General features: G+C 53.7%; 6 protein-coding genes across 6 annotated transcripts; 4 read left to right on the forward strand and 2 right to left on the reverse strand.

Annotated features, from left to right (window-relative positions):
* Positions 1-307: 307 nt before the first annotated feature.
* On the forward strand, positions 308-1,427 carry FIBRA_09223 (uncharacterized protein; the record flags this gene model as incomplete). Its single annotated transcript, XM_012321542.1, has 6 exons — positions 308-334; positions 390-442; positions 498-718; positions 771-1,024; positions 1,081-1,228; positions 1,279-1,427. The coding sequence occupies 6 exons, from the start codon at positions 308-310 to the stop codon at positions 1,425-1,427; spliced, it is 852 nt and encodes a 283-aa protein (XP_012176932.1).
* A 383-nt stretch (positions 1,428-1,810) lies between these two features.
* Positions 1,811-2,883, forward strand: FIBRA_09224 (uncharacterized protein; the record flags this gene model as incomplete). The annotated part of the gene is made up of 6 exons (XM_012321543.1): positions 1,811-1,831; positions 1,885-1,937; positions 2,001-2,224; positions 2,279-2,532; positions 2,588-2,729; positions 2,786-2,883. The coding sequence occupies 6 exons, from the start codon at positions 1,811-1,813 to the stop codon at positions 2,881-2,883; spliced, it is 792 nt and encodes a 263-aa protein (XP_012176933.1).
* Positions 2,884-3,577: 694 nt separating this feature from the next.
* Positions 3,578-7,319, forward strand: FIBRA_09225 (uncharacterized protein; the record flags this gene model as incomplete). The annotated part of the gene is made up of 16 exons (XM_012321544.1): positions 3,578-3,896; positions 3,954-4,111; positions 4,169-4,211; positions 4,268-4,296; positions 4,354-4,421; positions 4,479-4,744; positions 4,798-4,972; positions 5,025-5,180; positions 5,668-6,005; positions 6,070-6,227; positions 6,280-6,322; positions 6,388-6,416; positions 6,481-6,548; positions 6,612-6,877; positions 6,925-7,099; positions 7,154-7,319. The coding sequence occupies 16 exons, from the start codon at positions 3,578-3,580 to the stop codon at positions 7,317-7,319; spliced, it is 2,457 nt and encodes an 818-aa protein (XP_012176934.1).
* Positions 7,320-11,722: 4,403 nt separating this feature from the next.
* On the forward strand, positions 11,723-12,145 carry FIBRA_09226 (uncharacterized protein; the record flags this gene model as incomplete). Its single annotated transcript, XM_012321545.1, has 1 exon — positions 11,723-12,145. The coding sequence occupies one exon, from the start codon at positions 11,723-11,725 to the stop codon at positions 12,143-12,145; it is 423 nt and encodes a 140-aa protein (XP_012176935.1).
* Positions 12,146-12,895: 750 nt separating this feature from the next.
* FIBRA_09227 (uncharacterized protein) lies at positions 12,896-14,062 on the reverse strand (the record flags this gene model as incomplete). Its single annotated transcript, XM_012321546.1, has 6 exons — positions 12,896-13,096; positions 13,156-13,224; positions 13,309-13,580; positions 13,637-13,707; positions 13,771-13,849; positions 13,912-14,062. The coding sequence occupies 6 exons, from the start codon at positions 14,060-14,062 to the stop codon at positions 12,896-12,898; spliced, it is 843 nt and encodes a 280-aa protein (XP_012176936.1).
* A 235-nt stretch (positions 14,063-14,297) lies between these two features.
* On the reverse strand, positions 14,298-15,338 carry FIBRA_09228 (uncharacterized protein; the record flags this gene model as incomplete). Its single annotated transcript, XM_012321547.1, has 4 exons — positions 14,298-14,549; positions 14,611-14,708; positions 14,795-15,029; positions 15,102-15,338. The coding sequence occupies 4 exons, from the start codon at positions 15,336-15,338 to the stop codon at positions 14,298-14,300; spliced, it is 822 nt and encodes a 273-aa protein (XP_012176937.1).
* Positions 15,339-17,050: the final 1,712 nt, after the last annotated feature.

Genomic DNA, 17,050 nt, shown 5'->3' on the forward strand with positions numbered 1-17,050 from the left:
GCTGAATAAGGCTGGTGCGACGGCCCGCAAGTATATATCATTGGGAGAACTTTGAGAAGGCATAGTCGGCAGAAAGGAGGATCATCGGGCGCGTTTCCAAAGGAAAGAAGCGGAACTAAGGGACTTGCCCATTTGGGACTGCCCAGACGGCCTGGACGCTGCCAGACGCTGCCCTCCTCTTGGTCGCGCGACGTCACGGTGGCGCACGCAGTCGTCGGCCAGGACAATCTGGTCGGCGGATGTCCCTGGAGTCTCTTCAAATGGCGGGGAAAGCTCCTGTCCCACTCATCCCATTCTAACTCCCACCATGTCCGAATCTACCTACGCAGTTCAGGTTTGTCGAGTTATGCAGAGCCACAATGATCTCCTCCGAAATTGCTCTTTCTTAGGTGTCCAACATTTCTCCGGTTACGACAAAAGAGCATCTGACAGAATACTTTTCGTGAGCGAAGGAGAAGCTCAACGTGATTTATCTAACATGACATTCGGATTTGCAGCTTCTGCGGGAAGATAGCCTCTGTTGACTACTCCGAGTCAGCACAGTCTGCTATCATCCACTTCGAGAAGCCTTCAGCTGCGCAAACGGCACTCATGCTGAATGGTGGCAGACTTGACAGCGCCAATATAACTGTGACTAGCGAGAAAGAGCATCCCGACGAGGGTCCTTCCACGCGTACAGGCGAAGCTCTCGACCAGAGCGACAAGCCGAGAGCTGGGAGTGAGTTTGGAACAGTAGCCCCTCCTCCTACATCCTGACCCCTAATTATTAGTCGCTGCGGAATATCTTGCCCGTGGATACGAGCTCTCTGAGCTTATCTTGCAGCGCGCCATCGAGATGGACAACAAGCACGGAATCTCTAAACGCTTCTTGGATTTCATCCACTCACTCGATGTCGGCCTAGGGGCAAAGACGCTTGGTCCACAGAAGACGCTTTCTGGGAAAATGCAAGAGACCGTGGCAGATGCGAAGCAGCAGGCACGCACCTTGGACGAGCAGAAGGGATACAGCAATACAGCTCAAAATGTGGGTACTTTTCTGCCGGCCAGTGTTATTTTCCATTTGTGCTGACTTTGCTGCAGTACTACTCCCGCGCGCTCTCTTCGCCTCTGGGCCGTAAAGTAATGGATTTCTACACGACGACTTCCAAACAGATTCTGGATATCCATGAGGAGGCACGTCGTATTAATGACGCACATAAGCAAGAGGAGGAAACGACTCCAGGCGAGGGTTTCACGATGTTCTACTGTTAAGATGTATCCTGATAGTTTGTCACCCAGCCAATACCGAGTCTTCGACTGGCGAGGGCGTGGTTCCTCCCCCCTCGACTCCTGAAGGGTTCCGCACTGTTCCTGCGCCTGGTTCTGCGGGGAGTGGAATAACAGGAGCAGAAGTGAAAACAGATGAAGCGGCCCCAACTGTAATGTGAATGCTGCGCGATCATGAAATGTGGAAGCAAGGAGATAATCGAGAACACTCTTGAGTTACTCCTAGTGTATGTGTGTGATCTATTGTGTAATGCGACGCTTTTACGATTTAATCAAACATGAAGGATTATACACAGCTGTCATTATACGAGAAAGGCTTCGTTCTTCCGCTCGTTCTAAAGTAGTCGCACACGCGACGTCCGAGTCGCGATTGAGACGCGTCGGGAACGCGATCACGTGGTGTGACCAGCTCTCGCAGCGGCGCGAAATGCCGGAGTGACGACAGCGATCTCCACGCCGCCTGAGCGACTCGTCACGGGAGCTGTCGACCCAGTCCATTCTACGCGGTCGAAATGGCCAAGGCACTTGTTATCGTACCGCCATCATGACTACCTACGCTATTCAGGTATTCTTCGCCATGCATGTCAACCGTACGCTTTCCTGAATGTACAAACGCAGGTTTCTGGCCTTTCACCGTCCACAACGGAGACACAGCTCTCGGAGTTCTTCTCGTGAGTGTACAGCTGGTCTTTGGCGAGATAGATCATAGACGTGAAAAAACGCCGCATATACAGCTTCTGTGGGAAGATATCCTCGATTGACCATTCCCCATCGACACAATCCGCTACAATTCACTTTGAGAAACCCTCTGCTGCCAAGACGGCACTGATGCTAAACGGTGGCAATCTCGATGGCGCTAACCTCACCGTGATCAGCGAGAAAGAACACCCAGACGAGGTACCCTCATCCCCGCACCACGATGGGGGCTTTGATCAGAGCGACAAGCCGCGAGCGGGAAGTAAGCGCAGCACCTACAGTGATGATAATGTCGCTTCTGACCACCCATTTGTAGTCGCAGCAGAGTATCTTGCTCGCGGCTACGTCCTATCCGACCACGTCCTGCAACATGCTATTGAATTAGACAAGAAGCATGGCATCTCGTCGCGTTTTCTCAACTATATGCAGTCTCTCGACACCACGCTCGGCGAGAAGGCGCTCGGACCCCAAAAGACACTCTCAAGCAAAGTGCAAGAGACGCTGGCGACCGCAACACAGCAAGCGCGGACAATCGACGCCCAGAAGGGGTACAGTAAGCAGGCGACTGATGTGCGTGCGCGATCGAATTTCTGGTGCTCTGCGTCGTTGCTAACGAGCACAATAGTATTATTCTCGCGCGGTTGTCTCGCCGTGGGGTCAGAAAGTGATGAGTTTCTACACGACGACGTCGAAGCAGGCTTTAGATATTCATGAAGAGGCTAGGCGGATTGCTACGGTGCACAAGCAGCATAGGGCTGCGGATTCTGGTAAGCGTCATATTGCTGCTTTGACAAATGTTATAGCCACTGACGAGCGCCATCAGTGAATACTGACTCGTCGACTGGCGTTGGCAGTGCGGCTCCTCCATTGGATGCTCAGGTTTACACCGAAGCCGCACCGGGTCCCGAAGATAAAGCATGAGGAATGCAGAGATAGATAATGTTGTTGGCACCGGGTGGCGATCAGAAGTGCGACTCGCTGAGGTAGTCGCCTTCAGCAGTTGACTATAAGTTGTAGTGTGTATTGTATGTGTACGAATACAATGTGTTTGGACAAGGAGATCAACATTACGATAAAGTGGATACGTGGGCCTGAGACGGCGTCCGTTGTGTAAGTCGAGTTACGTCCGCCATTTACACACGATTCTGAAATCGGTCATACCCGACTCAGACCGAGTCACCGTCGAGAGCCCTGTTCCGCGATCATTAACTTGCCGGCATCAGAGCAACTGAGGAGGGGGTAAGTCAGATTCATGCACTGGCATGGTGAACATGAATCATGGGTGCACCCTGTACTTCCTAAATCCTCGTAGCTCCGAGTCTCTCAGTCTTCGACTGAAGGTGACGGAGAGCCGCTGTGATTTCACGGTTTCTTGATTCCTTGCAAAGGGAACTTGCTATCATTCCCAGACGTCGCAAATCCGGAATGATCTAGGCTAGACCTTCCAATTCCCACTTAGCGACGCTGACTTCTGCCGAGCGGATAGAAGTGTGGATCCCGCCTTGGGACAAGTATAAATCTACTGTGTCACTCCTGCATCATGGGGTCGTAGGTCCGACGTCCCTATTCTCACACCCTCCTTGCACGCAACCTTCCGCTTTCTGTGCCGTCCCCAATGTCCACTGAAACGCCGTTCACGATCGCTATTCCAGACGCGGACATTGACCTCTTGCGCAAGAAGCTCGAACTCGTGCGTCTGCCAGACGAGCTTGACGACGCAAACTGGGATTATGGAGTACCCCTGAAGGACGTACGTAGGCTTGTTGCGCGGTGGAAGGACGGATACGAGTGGCGAAAGACGGAGGCGGATCTCAATAAACTTCCGCAGTTCACTCGAGACATAGGGGTGGATGGATTTGGGGTGCTGAACATCCATTACATTCACCAGAAGAGCACTGTCGAGGGTGCCGTCCCGTTATTGTTCGTGCATGGCTGTACGTCGATAACGGGTTCAGATTGAAAGAGGCTACTTACTGACAGAGAGTAAATAGGGCCAGGGAATTTTCTTGAAGTGACCAAGCTTTTACCGCTGCTAACTGCTGCATCCCCCGACCATCCGAGCTTTCATGTCGTCGCTCTCAGTTTACCTGGATATGGGTTCTCTGAAGCACCAAAGAAAAAGGGCTTCGCGGCTCTGCAATATGCTGAGGTTTGTTAGGCTTGTTCATTTGCATACTGCCACAGGAATAACAGGTTCATGTGCCAGGTGGCCCATAAGCTGATGCTTGCGCTTGGCTACTCAGAATATGGTGATCTCCTCCTTCCTGTTACGTCCGCACTCGCTGAATGCTATTTGCGATTCAAGTTGCCCAGGGCGGTGATTGGGGTTATCTTGTAAGTCCATGTATATTGTGAGGAGGGTTATGTGGTCGTCATCGGTGTCTATGTCAGATTTGCAAGACCCTGACGATGCAATACGGACACAAGCATGTCAAAGCCTGGCATACTAACTCCCCCTTGTGCGTTTTGACTACGGTTTTCCCGATGAATTAGTGCTAACATCACGCGGCAATCAGTACCGGACCACCCGCCTTCCTGTCAGACCCGTTTCGTTTCTTGGCATTTGTTGGTTCTCTTGTAATGCCTTGGTCGGCACGAGACAAGGAAGGGATGGCGCGTACTACGTGGTTCCAAGAGAAAGGCAGCGGATACTACAAGGAGCAGTCGACGCAGCCACAGACATTAGGATACAGCCTTGCTGACTCTCCAGTTGGACTACTTGCGTGGATTTATGAGAAGTTGGTCAATTGGACAGACAGCTATCCCTGGGAGGATGATGAAGGTGGGCCTATTCTTCTGTGCACATTATCAGCTTGTTCACATCGTGCGACGCAGTCTTGACGTGGATTTCGATCTACTGGTTCTCCCGCGCAGGCCCTGCGGCCTCGGTTAGAATCTATTACGAAGTGACGAAAGGGGGTAAAGAAGGTTTTGGGTCCGGAGCGGTTTGGAATTCAGTCCCTATGGGCGTTTCCTTTTTCCCGAAGGAATTAGCCATTGTCCCCAAACTGTGAGTGTTCTGAGCGGATATATGCTACCTGTCTTACTCTGTTCTCTCGTAGCTGGGTCCGCGGCATGGGGAAGGTGGTCTTTGAGTCTGATCATGAAGCCGGAGGCCACTTCGCGGCGTACGAACGGCCTGTGGACCTTGTCAGTGCCGTGCGCAGGATGTTTGGGAAGAACGGACCAGCGCACGGTATCGTTCCTGGTAAAAATGGGTATGCATAGGTGCCAAAACGCGAGTGTCACTAGTCTCGATTTATGCTGCTGCCAAATTGTGTATAATATGACTTTCCCTATTTGTTATGTTCACGACTCCCCTGTTTTGAAGCACGGCCCGCCCTGTCACGTCGTACATTTCATAATGTAATAAAAAGACATTGTGCATGAACGCGACACAATTTGAGTTTCGCGAATCGTAGCGCGCTGCACTGGTCGCGATCACATGCCAATTCATGGGAGGTGCTGCGTTCCAGGCTCTTTGGACCAACTTGGAACGATTATTTCTTTACTGGATGTCTATTGTCGATTTGTCCAAAACTTCAGGACCGAGGATCCTTGCTCGCACCGAGTACTCAGTTTCAATAACATGGATGGAATCGAGGATCGGTACTTGGAGGCTGACCGTCACGATCAGACGCAACGCGCCAGTTGGCATCTCGTGTAAATCCCGGCGTCTTCTCCTGAGTGATTTGCTGCTTGTAGTTTATTCCAACGTCGCATGATGACAACCGAAACGCCATTCAGAATATCCGTCCTGGACGCAGACATAGAGCTCTTGCATAAGAAGCTCGAGCTGGTGCATCTACCTGATGAGCTCGACGAAGCGGGATGGGAATACGGCGCGCCCTTGGAAGATGTTCGCAGGCTCATTGCGCGTTGGAAGGATGGCTACGACTGGCGAAAGGCGGAAGTGGAACTGAATGAGCTCCCCCAGTTTACGCGGGATATCGAGGTCGATGGGTTTGGTGCGCTGAATGTTCACTATATTCATCAGAAAAGCACCGTCGAGGGCGCTGTCCCGTTGCTCTTCGTGCATGGCTGTACGTTCGTTATAAAATCAATTTCAACAAAGATTCGTGTCACTCAAGAGGTACGCGCTGACAGGGCCCGGAAATTTCCTTGAAATGACCAAGATACTGCCATTGTTGACAGCCGCGTCCCCGGACCATCCCAGTTTCCACGTTGTCGCGCTCAGCTTACCAGGCTACGGATTCTCTGAGACACCAAAGAAGAAGGGGTTTGCTCTCGAGCAATATGCCGAGGTTTGTGATGTTTTGTTGTGCTGGAGACTGTTGAACCTATGATATCGCATAGGTTGCCAATAAACTAATGCTTGCACTTGATTATCCAGAGTATGGTGAGTCGCGTTGCTGTCTCCGCTTTGATCTTACACACAGACATCGATTATGTGTTACCTTACAGTTACCCAAGGTGGCGATTGGGGATATTTTGTGCGTCATTCCGGTTGGAGAGCCACGACGCCAGTCTCTGGAGTGTTGCTTATGTTGTTTCAAGATAACGCGAGTAATGGCCTCACAGTACGGACACAAACATGTCAAAGCCTGGCACACCAACTCTCCTTTGTATGCGTTCTTATGGCTCACGAGGCAGCGTTAACACGGCACTGATACTTGTAAACCAAACAGCACAGGACCCCCGAGTTTTTTCACGGACCCGATCCGCTTCTTCGGTTTCCTAGGCTCACTTGTGATACCTTGGTCTGTTCGAGACAAAGAAGGGATTGCGCGTACAATGCAATTCGAACAGAAAGGGACCGGGTATTTCCAGGAACAGACGACTCAGCCGCAGACATTGGGATACAGCCTTTCCGACACCCCGGTGGGACTCCTCGCGTGGATTTATGAGAAGCTCGTGACCTGGACCGATAGGTATCCTTGGGAAGATGACGAAGGTAGATTTACGGACTGTTGATGCTGCCGTGCTTATTTGTTTGGGCAGTCTTGACGTGGATCTCAATATACTGGTTCTCTCGAGCCGGACCTGCGGCATCCATCAGACTCTACTATGAGGCTACGAGAGGAAGAAACGGATATGTCATGGTCGGAATGCCGTGGAGCTCGGTGCCTATGGGCGCTTCATTCTTCCCGAAAGAACTTGGGATTGTACCGAAGCTGTAAGTGCGCATACTAAGAGCACGCACTGTCCATCTCATTATCATTGCCTGCAGCTGGGTGCGCGGTATTGGAAATATAGTCTTCGAATCGGATCACGACAGCGGAGGTCATTTTGCTGCGTATGAGAAGCCCACGGAACTCGTGGCTGATTTGCGAAAGATGTTTGGGAAGGATGGGCCGGCACATGCTGTTATTCCAGGAAAGAATGGGTATACGTAGTACTTGGTACTCAGGAGTCTAAAACTTGACCATAGATGAGTTTATCTCTGGCATGTTTGGTTTGTCCATCAATATTATCCAATATAAAATTGTACTGATCCCCTTCCTCTCAGTACGCTTGACGCAGATGTGAATTGCGATCTCTTATTACAAATATTCATACCTATCTACTATAACCGTCAGGTGACGCTCTTATGTGTACCCGGTACTCGTACTACCGCTGCAGTAAGATGATTTCGAGCTGGAATAAAGCTGATCCGCTACCGCATCTTCGATGCAACAGATACAGCGTAAGTATCGACCAACTCCGTCTGGTGGTAGCCTAGCAAGCCTCAGCAAAAGTGAGTCGAATCGAACCCAACAAAGTCCGCAATCTACTGCAGACCAATATCATGTGACCAGTATCCTAAAATGCAACAATTCAACCAATAAGAATAGTAGATGAATCACTTCGATCCGAGTCTAAGCCCATGTATATACTTTCTTTGCAGGTATTCTTCCTGACAATAGTAACAGGTGCCATGCCTGCAGCTCGTAAATTCTCTGTTGTTGGGTCCTTCACACGTCCGACGATCTCTCGCAGCTGGTATTGCTCTGAGATGAGCCATGTGAGGTCTAGGATACCCAATGATTGCACGACAGTGTCGTCATTTTTGCCACGGGTCAATGAAATTGATAGGACCAACAGCACACAAGATGCCTCAAGTCCTATCGAAGTCTGAAGTGTCGTTCAATAGGTCAAGATACGCGAAATGTACTAGTTGTGATGATAAACGTACTGGCAAGATGTTCAGCTGTCCAGTAAGCGATAACTGTCAGATGGCGCTCTTGATTTGAAGAATACTGATTCACATTCAAACGTGCTGCTAACTGAGCAGCAATAACGTTCCCGCTATCCACGGTGAAGAGCCCGGTCGAGTTGCCACCTTCGTTGTGTTGTAGGTCCATTTGATAGCTTCGCATATTTGACAGAACACTGGACTCTGTGTGAGATCAATACATTTAGACAACTTGTCGCTGTCTGAACCCAGACTCAGCGCATCTGCCCAGTATAATGATGCCGTGAGGTTTGCTAATACGACATGCAATATTCCATTGTTAGACTGAGACCAGACGAGCAGCAATCATTCATACCCAACCCATTTTCAAACTGGTCTAGACTTAGTGTAGTCGGTACAAGCCCACCAGGTATCAGATTGAGCGTCTCCATGAGATACCTGAAATTCCGTCATTATGACCACTATAGTAGAGGGGGCATCGAGAACACTAAACTGTTCAACAACGCCAGGCCTCTTGAGGTCGAAGCTACTGTCAGATATTATTTCCTGCTCAAATTATATGCCGAGACCCTGCCATTCCGGTGCAGTATAGAACATGGCCGCCCACTTTGACAACGAACAGTGTGCGTCAGTCAAAATCGAACCATCACCAGACAAATACACGTTTTACCAAATCCACGTGCTGGTCCGCGAGGCTAAACGTGGTCATATTCGTGTACGACTGTGATAATACGCAGTCTCCATGCGGCTTGGTCGGCTCCCATGAGCTCCATATTGAAGATAACTAAGTGCCACCGGGCTCCAAGCTGATGAGCTCATTAGTCTGCACGTCAATAAATGCTGTCTGTTGAGACCATGACAAAGTGCATCCTAAGAGGCTGATTTCATAAAAAGAGCGTCCTGCATATTCACTGACCAGTACATAATAGTAGTTGACGTTCGTAACAAAATCAGCACAACTCACAAGGATACTCCCTAGGGAAATTGACTGAGCTTTTGAAAGCTCTATCACTGTCTGAGATGTTGGTGGAGACAGTAAATAGGATGTCACGCCCTTGCGGACAATTCTGCGATAACATTTGTGAGCGGTGACGATGAGGAACCTCGCAGAATATTAACTCAGACAGCGCTAGTTATCCCCTGGCACACACGATCCCGCACCTACTATGTCGCATTTCAATCTTGGATCTCCCCAGCTCCTGACTCGGTGTATATCTTACTTGTGATCTACAAATGCAACACTCCAACCTCCAACGATTGAGCGAATAGTAAGAGTAAGCTCACCGGACGAGATCCAAAAAATACTGGGAATTTGTTGAAAAGTCTGGCATCAAAAGTCTAGCAACCAGAATCAATTATCAGTCATGGGTAGAGAGCAATGAAGCTTACTACGGCAGTGCATTAGTGCATCAAGCGGGTTGAACAAAGATTGCATCACATTAGATCAGTATGCGCTAATTCACAGGCACGAGATACTGGTGGATGCGGGATGAACGCGTGGCATGTAGAAGTCAAACAATGCATTTGTAAGAAGGAAGGTCTGAGAGGGAGAGCTGGAGAGCAATGGGAGAGGTGGACGCACGCGCAATACACAAATGATCTCACCGTGGCAGTACCGCGGTCACGTGTTATCATTGCGAGTCTGTTGAATTCTATAGTGCACAACCCTAATACGATCAGTGAGAGATTGAAATACCCATGTCTTCAACTGTAGTGCTACTCCCTGACAAGCCTGACGATGCAGGATGGGATTGCGGGGCACCTCTCTCCGACATACGCAGGCTAGTCGGTTGCTGGAAGAACAGGTACGGCTGACAAAAGGCGGAGGCAGACGTCAATGTGATACCACAGTTCACGTCGAAAACGATGTCCCGCTCTTGTTCTTACATAGTTATGAATATGCTGGCGCCAGTGCGATGTCCAAAGCTGATGGTTTTAGGACCCAGGCATCTCCCTGAGGTGTGGAAGGTGCTGCCACTGGCAACTTGCCGACTGTAAGGTACCGAGGCCATCCCAGATTGCAGGCTGTTGCCCTAAGTTCGACCAGTTTTGCGTTCTTAGAGGCACTGAAGAGAAAGGGGATAACTTTGCCGCAGTATGCCGAAGTTCGCGGAATATTTTCGAGACATTGCGGACAGAGAAAGCCACATGGCCGGTGGCGTAGATCGCGCACAAGCTCATTCTCTCCCTTGAATCCTGAGAGTATGGCGAGCGTCACTACCCTATGTACGAGACGAGCAGGGAACGGCGCGCATGATATGACATTGCCAAAAGAGTAGCGCATATCCTGAAGGGAAATTGACACAACCACAGACACTGGGAATAGCCTTGCAGACTCCCCGGTACGTGGATCTACGAGCAGCTCCAAGTATAGGTCAATGGTTATTCCTGGGGCGACGAGAAGTATCGCTTCGCTCGCTAGCTGCAGGTCTTGTCGTGGATTTCCATGTATTGGTTCTCCTGTGCTGGACCCACAGCGTCGATCGGGATTTTCTGCGCAGTATTGAAGGGGAGAGACAACAACGCCGCTCATGGGCCGCAGTGGAATTCCGTGCCTCTGGACATCTCGTAATTTCCCAGATAGCTTGCCATCGTCCCAAAACTGTGCACCGCATCGGAAAGGTGGTTTTCAAATCCGGCCATGGCACTGGGCGGGGGCACGTTGCTGCGCTGCCCAGCTCGTGAATGACCCGCGAAAAGGATAAAACGGACCTGCGCATAGCGCTGTTTCATGTAAGGATGGGTATGCGCAAGATGACGCAGGATCCGAACATACGGAGGACCCACGCAAACCATTCTGGACCTGGGCTGACATTCAGTACCTACACACCTCGCTTCATAGCCAAGCAGACCGCTCCAACCGCTCCTGACAGAATTAACAGCGTTAACTCGCTGTCATTGTCACGATGGGATCAAACTTGAGCACCGTCCGGCTGGTATTTCAAGTTGAAGCTTCAAGCTCAAACTTTGGGTGCGGTCAAACTGGCCGGCGGCGATTGCAGCCAACTCGCGGCGCACCGGAATCGTCATTCCCACGCCACGCACTCGCTAGGAGCAGGTCCGCATGCTGAGACTGCATGTAGTAACGCGACTGTAGCGACAGAGGACCCAAACCAAAGGCCACGGAAAGTATGTATATAGATTATCCCACCACCTGCGGACAAACGCATCGCTCTCCGGGACTTCTCTGTTTCACTCCCGTCTACGTCGTGCTCCAGCAGATATTGAAGTTAGAAGCGCACAAATGGAGGCAGACCGTGATGGGGGTTCTTGTTTTCTCAAGGTGATGACTGTGATATACATGCTGTACGTGTATCGTCGTGGGGTCCATCCAGGTGCAGGCTAGCACTGGCGTTTTGAAACTTGATTCTCTCTGAGTCTGTATCCAGCACAGGCATGCATCTGTAAAGAGGGACAGTTCTGACGATCGGAGAGATCGAATCGACAGCCACGTCGGGCGACTCAGTTGTGCAAGGGCGACTGATTGGCGCCGCGCGTCCGGCGTGTCGTGTTGCGCAAAGACTCTGCGGATGCGCCGGCACTGGGCTGCGCGGAGGGCCCGCCCTGCACATCTGAGCCGACGTCTGGCGCATCGACGCGTTTCACCGCATGCTACCCATAACAATGCCGCGGGAGATGACTAGTGACTGCCAATATGCAGAACAGCCTGCAACGACCCGAGACACGCGCATGCTTCAGACGAGCCTCGAAGCAGCGCCGTCCGTCTCTCCCCTGCGGCGATCAACCCGCTCACGCCGCCACGCGGGATGTCGCCGTCGACGGAGCCGGGCCACGTCAAACGAAGCGCCTGCGTGGATGTCCGCACAAATTGAAGCTGATGAGGAAACTGCGCAGCAAGGGGGGCAGGACATGGTGGGCGATACGCACCACTCTCCGCTGAAGGACGCGACAGTGCTCATGAAGGCGGCGCAGAGGCAGCCGGTCAACCGAACACAGAGCCTTGCGGGTACGGTCGGTGGCAATCGTTTTGGGGACGACGTCGCCCAGAATCTCGCGAGCTGTCTTGCCAGCTCCGCCAGAGAGTAGGGGGGGAAAGAAGAAAAACAAGCTCCTGAGGAGCACACTCAAGTATCGGCTGTGGAATCTCCAAGGATCCGGATTCTGCCAGTGGTCGATTTTCTGGTCGTCCCATCGCGGGCGTCGAGTGAGGACGTTAGAGCATGGCTCGGCTCAGGCGTTGAAGCAGGTCAACGCGCGAGCGAGGCATACGGACAGGCGCCGAAGACTGCACTTACCTGCCAGTGACTAAAACAGCCGATTCGCCTCCCCCCCCAGCAAGATATTGCAGAAGCGACTCAAGAGATACGTGGCCCCGTAGCAGCATCGGACGTAAGAGTGGTCGTTTTTGTATACGTCACAACTCACTTCTTACCGTATGATTTTCCCAGTCCCACTGTTCCAGAGATTCAAGGCAAGCGACGGAACATCTCATAGTGATTTTTCTTCTCCTGTGGAGCTCGATTTCAACTCTTGGGCACCTATCTGTCAGACAAAGCATCAGTAAATTTACCTGGCCGCTACTGGACAGGCCATGATCTTCTTCGGGCTCTGCGATTGGCAGGCTCGCACGTCTTGCTCTCCACATCTAGACGTGTACCTCCTTCCTGATTGACAGAAGTGGCGGCTGGGATACGAACGCCATTCACTCGCGCCACGCTTCTCCTGATGCAGCCGGAACAATTCGCCATGCAGGCCTGGAGTAATAACTATACATAAGTACACCTCTCGCGGACCCCTTTTCCGCGTGCAATTGCACCCGCCCACCGAGGCGCGCGGTCACTCGCCGCCGACCTCGACCGCGCCGGGGACGCCCGGGGAGCCCGCTGCGCGCCAGGCGGCCAGGACGAGGGCGACGACGTCGTCGACGCCGGTGCCCTCCTTGATGCTGGTGAAGAGCGTGGGCCCGTCGCCGCGCATCAGCTTCGCGTCGCGGTCCATCACCTCGAGGGACGCGTTGACGAACGGCGCGAGGTCGATCTGCGGCATCACACGGGTGAGATCCGCCCTGCCCCGGCTGAGCGCGAGGCGGCGCGTACCTTGTTAACGACGAGGAGATCAGACTGGGAGATGCCCGGCCCGCCCTTGCGCGGGATCTTGTCGCCGCCCTGCCGCCACCGAGCGGAGGTGGGACGGATGCATTGAATTCAGTCAGTCTGTGTGCGCGCGCGCGGGGGAAGGAGGACGCTCACGGAGACGTCGATGACGTAGATGATGTAGTCGGCAAGCTCGCGCGAGTAATTGGCCGCGAGGTTGTCGCCGCCGCTCTCGACGAAGAGGAGCTGGCAGCCGAACTTTGCCTGGAGCGTCTCCAGCGCGCCCATGTTTGCGCTGATATCCTCGCGGATCGCCGCGTGCGGGCACCCGCCTGTCTCGATCGCGAGGATGCGGGCGGGGGGCAGCGCCTTGTGCTTGATCAGGAACTCCTGGTCCTCGCGCGTGAAGATGTCGTTCGTGACCGTCGCTGCAAGCGCATCCGCGTCGCACCCCGCTACTCAGTGACAACAGCACCCCACGCACCGATGTTGTACTCCGTCCGCAGACGCGTGCACAGCGCCAGTGTGAGCGCGGTCTTGCCGGATCCGACAGGGCTATAATCGGGATGCAAAACGACGTCGGCGACAGCGTGCGGGTGCAGAAGAAGCGAAATTTACCCCCCAATCCCGACCGTGAACCCGCGCTCGTGAAAGTTCCGGGCAACGTAGTCTGGCAGATCCCTTTCTGCGTACTTTCCTACACAGATGGGCAAGTATGCATGACGTCTGCGTGCGAGATGGGCAGGCCTCGAGGCGCACCTGGATGGTCCATGTGCTCGTGTGTGTGCCCATGTTCGCCAGGAGCATGAGAATGCGAAGCGCCTCCTGCGTCGTGCGTGTGTGCGAGCGAGGGCTGGCTCGCAACAGAGGCCGAGAGGTTGTTGATGAACTGGACCGTTTCGTTCTTCATGGTCGTGCCAGGCTGGATAGACAGAGGGAGGGAGGGCCCCTCGTCGAGGGCAAAATGGGGGCCCGTCGCCGACTGACACAATCTGATAACCGCTGATGGGCAGGTGATCTGATCTAATCTCATCGGACACAGGCAACACAAAATGAAATGAATTCCAACAGCCACCGCACTACGCGTCGCGTCATATGCCAGTATTTCCTCTTCTCCTTTTCCTTCCACCGTCCTCCTCTTCCTCTCAAGCAGGGAGAACAGCAGCCACACGCAGCCGGGTGTACATGATGCACCACTTCCCCTGCGAGTCGCAGCAATCGACCCTGCACATCTCCTGCACCTCTGCCATGACCGCCTCGGCCTCCTCGTCGCTCAAGCCCTCCATAAAGTACGGGCGCGCAAATAGGCGCAGCCAGTCCGTCAACGGCCCAGGGAGGGGCGTGACCCGCGGGTTCAGCGAGATATGCTGCACCTCAAAACCGGCGGCCTCCAGCAGCTGGGCGACAGCACGGCGTGGGATCAGCGACACACGACGAGGAGGAGGAGAGGCGACGCACAGCCGCGTAGTCCTCGGTCGAGGGAAAGTACCACGGATCGCGCTCGGCGGGGCTGTAGCCCCTCGCGCTCAGGACGCGGTGCAGCGCGGCGCGCACCCCTGGGCCGCGCACGCACGCACGCAGAATCAGAATCAAAGTCAGCGAGCGGCACCACAGAGATCGGCCGACGCCCGTCCGCGCTCACCGACGACGTTCATGAACCCGCCCATCTCGACGACGAGGCGCCCGCCAGGCTTCAGGACGCGCCGCGCGCCGGCGAGCACGCCCGCGGGCGCACGCTTGCACCAGTGCAGCGCGGCGTTCGAGAACACCGCGTCGTACCCGCCGCACAGGCCCGCCGTCCACCCGGGCGGGAAGCGCAGGTCCTGCGCGTCGCTCACGAACACGTGCGCGAGGCCGTTCGCCCGGCACTGCTCGATCTGCCGCGCGGTGCCCGTGTCCGGCGGTCAGCGACGCGAGACATGAAGAGGGAAGGGGCGCGCGCGACGCACCATGCTCTGGCTGTTGTCCGTGCCGACGACGCGCCCTGTGTCGCCAACGAGCGCCGCGATCTCGCGGGTGACCTCGCCGCTCCCGCAGCCGAGGTCGAGAATTTGTTCGCCGGGCTGCGCGGCGAGGAGCGCGAGCACGGCGGACGTGTATGCCTGCGAGTAGACGAACGCCGCGGTTTTGTTATACGTGGCCGCGGACCATGTGTCGGGCGCAGTGGTGCTTTCCGTCGCGGACATGGCTCTGGTCAGTGGTCAGTGGACGTCGGGTGAATGGAGAGGGGTGGGCCCCAGCGGCGCTTTTGTAGACGAGGAGGCCCCATTCCCCACGCACTGGGACGTGGAATGACTCGAGCGTGGGTCGCAATGACTCGGCCTTGACTCGACCTGTAAGAAGCGGGTGCTATGTAGTAGTATGAGATTAAACCTGCTCGTTACAGGTTTAGTATACATCCGCACTTACCATACTTGGGCACGCAAGATCTAAATAAACACGGTAAGTGCTCGTATGCGCGCACGAGCACAACTACCTTTTGAACTCTTTTCTATTTTACTTTATTACTCCAGCCTTATACTCCATACCATTAGGTATATGCAGAGTATGCATCAGCAAAAACCAGGACTGTAGTTATTTAATTACAAGTGAATATAAACCTCACTAAGATCTTTTCTTATTAACCACTAGCACCAATAGTGAGTGTTAGGGTTAGGGGTTTTGTTTTGGTCAAGTATCAGAGGAGATACTTTGACATGCACCCCCCAACAGCACACTTACATAATTAACTGGCCACTCTGTTAGGACAAAGTTAAGACAATCAGTTTCTGATCATGCTATAAGACCCATTAAGTACACAAGGGTAGTGAGAATTATACAGTTAATGTAGTTTATAATTACCTATAAAAGCTTGTCACACTGCAGTTCAAATTGCAATCATTCTCAATGCTAAAACAGTATGCCATCACCATGCTGATTTCTATTTGCAATTCCAAGCCACTAAGGTATTGTTCTACATACATATGCATGCAGAAAAATTTTAACATTTAATTTACAATTGCTGTCGTCAAAATACATTCTGGTTCTGATTTTGGTGATGATCATATCCGTTGGGAAAGGTCCGGCCGTAATGCACGGGCACGACGTGAGGCCCTCAACAGGTTCGCGGGTTGTGGTCCTAGGAAGCTGGGTGGGCTGCCCAGGGATGGAGGTAGCGGCCACGTCAGATGCCCGCCCGCCCATCAGCACGATATTCACGTCGGAACAGTTCCCGACCTGGGTTGCCCGGTACTGCCTTCAGCGGGTCGTCTCCGCGCAGGGCGCGCTGAGCGCAACCTTGCGCCCTTCCGTGTGTGCGTCCAAGAGTGCGGTAGTGACCAAATACGGGTCGCCTGACTCACGGTCGTCTGCGGCCTGAGCACGAATGTCCGTCCACTCACCTGTTGAACTCGCCGTACGACGCACACGCCCGCCCGTCCGCGGTTGCTGGCACAAGAGCGCCAAGTCCCCGCTGTCGACTCCGCGGTTGCTCGAGAGCCGAGCTCAGCCGGCGAAGGAAGGACACGCAGTCTGGCAGCAGGCAAGTAGCTTCAGGGCGCAGGTAGTCACCGGAGCGCGTCGTCATCATGACCCGTCGAGATCGGAAAAGCACACACGTCGACGGATGCCATGCACTGACCGAGACATGCCCGGTGCGCAGCGCACCCGGCAACCATCGTCCCAGGGAGCGGGCCCAGGGAGAGCGACTCGGCCGCCGCACGCGCCGCGGCTGGCACTCGCTGGCAGGGGCTGCTGCGGGCCGCATGCGAGCTGCCATCGTCGCTGTCGCTGTCGCTGTCAGCCTCACGCGCGGCACGGGCACGGCCCTCGACTAATTGCACGCATCCTCTGCGCTGGGCGACCGGTGCGCGGGCTGCGTTGACAGATCCTGACCATCTGCAACGGGGGAAGCCAGGAG

Source organism: Fibroporia radiculosa, assembly GCF_000313525.1.
Source record: "Fibroporia radiculosa TFFH 294 genomic supercontigs, scaffold15615, whole genome shotgun sequence".
Classification (NCBI taxonomy): domain Eukaryota; kingdom Fungi; phylum Basidiomycota; class Agaricomycetes; order Polyporales; family Fibroporiaceae; genus Fibroporia; species Fibroporia radiculosa.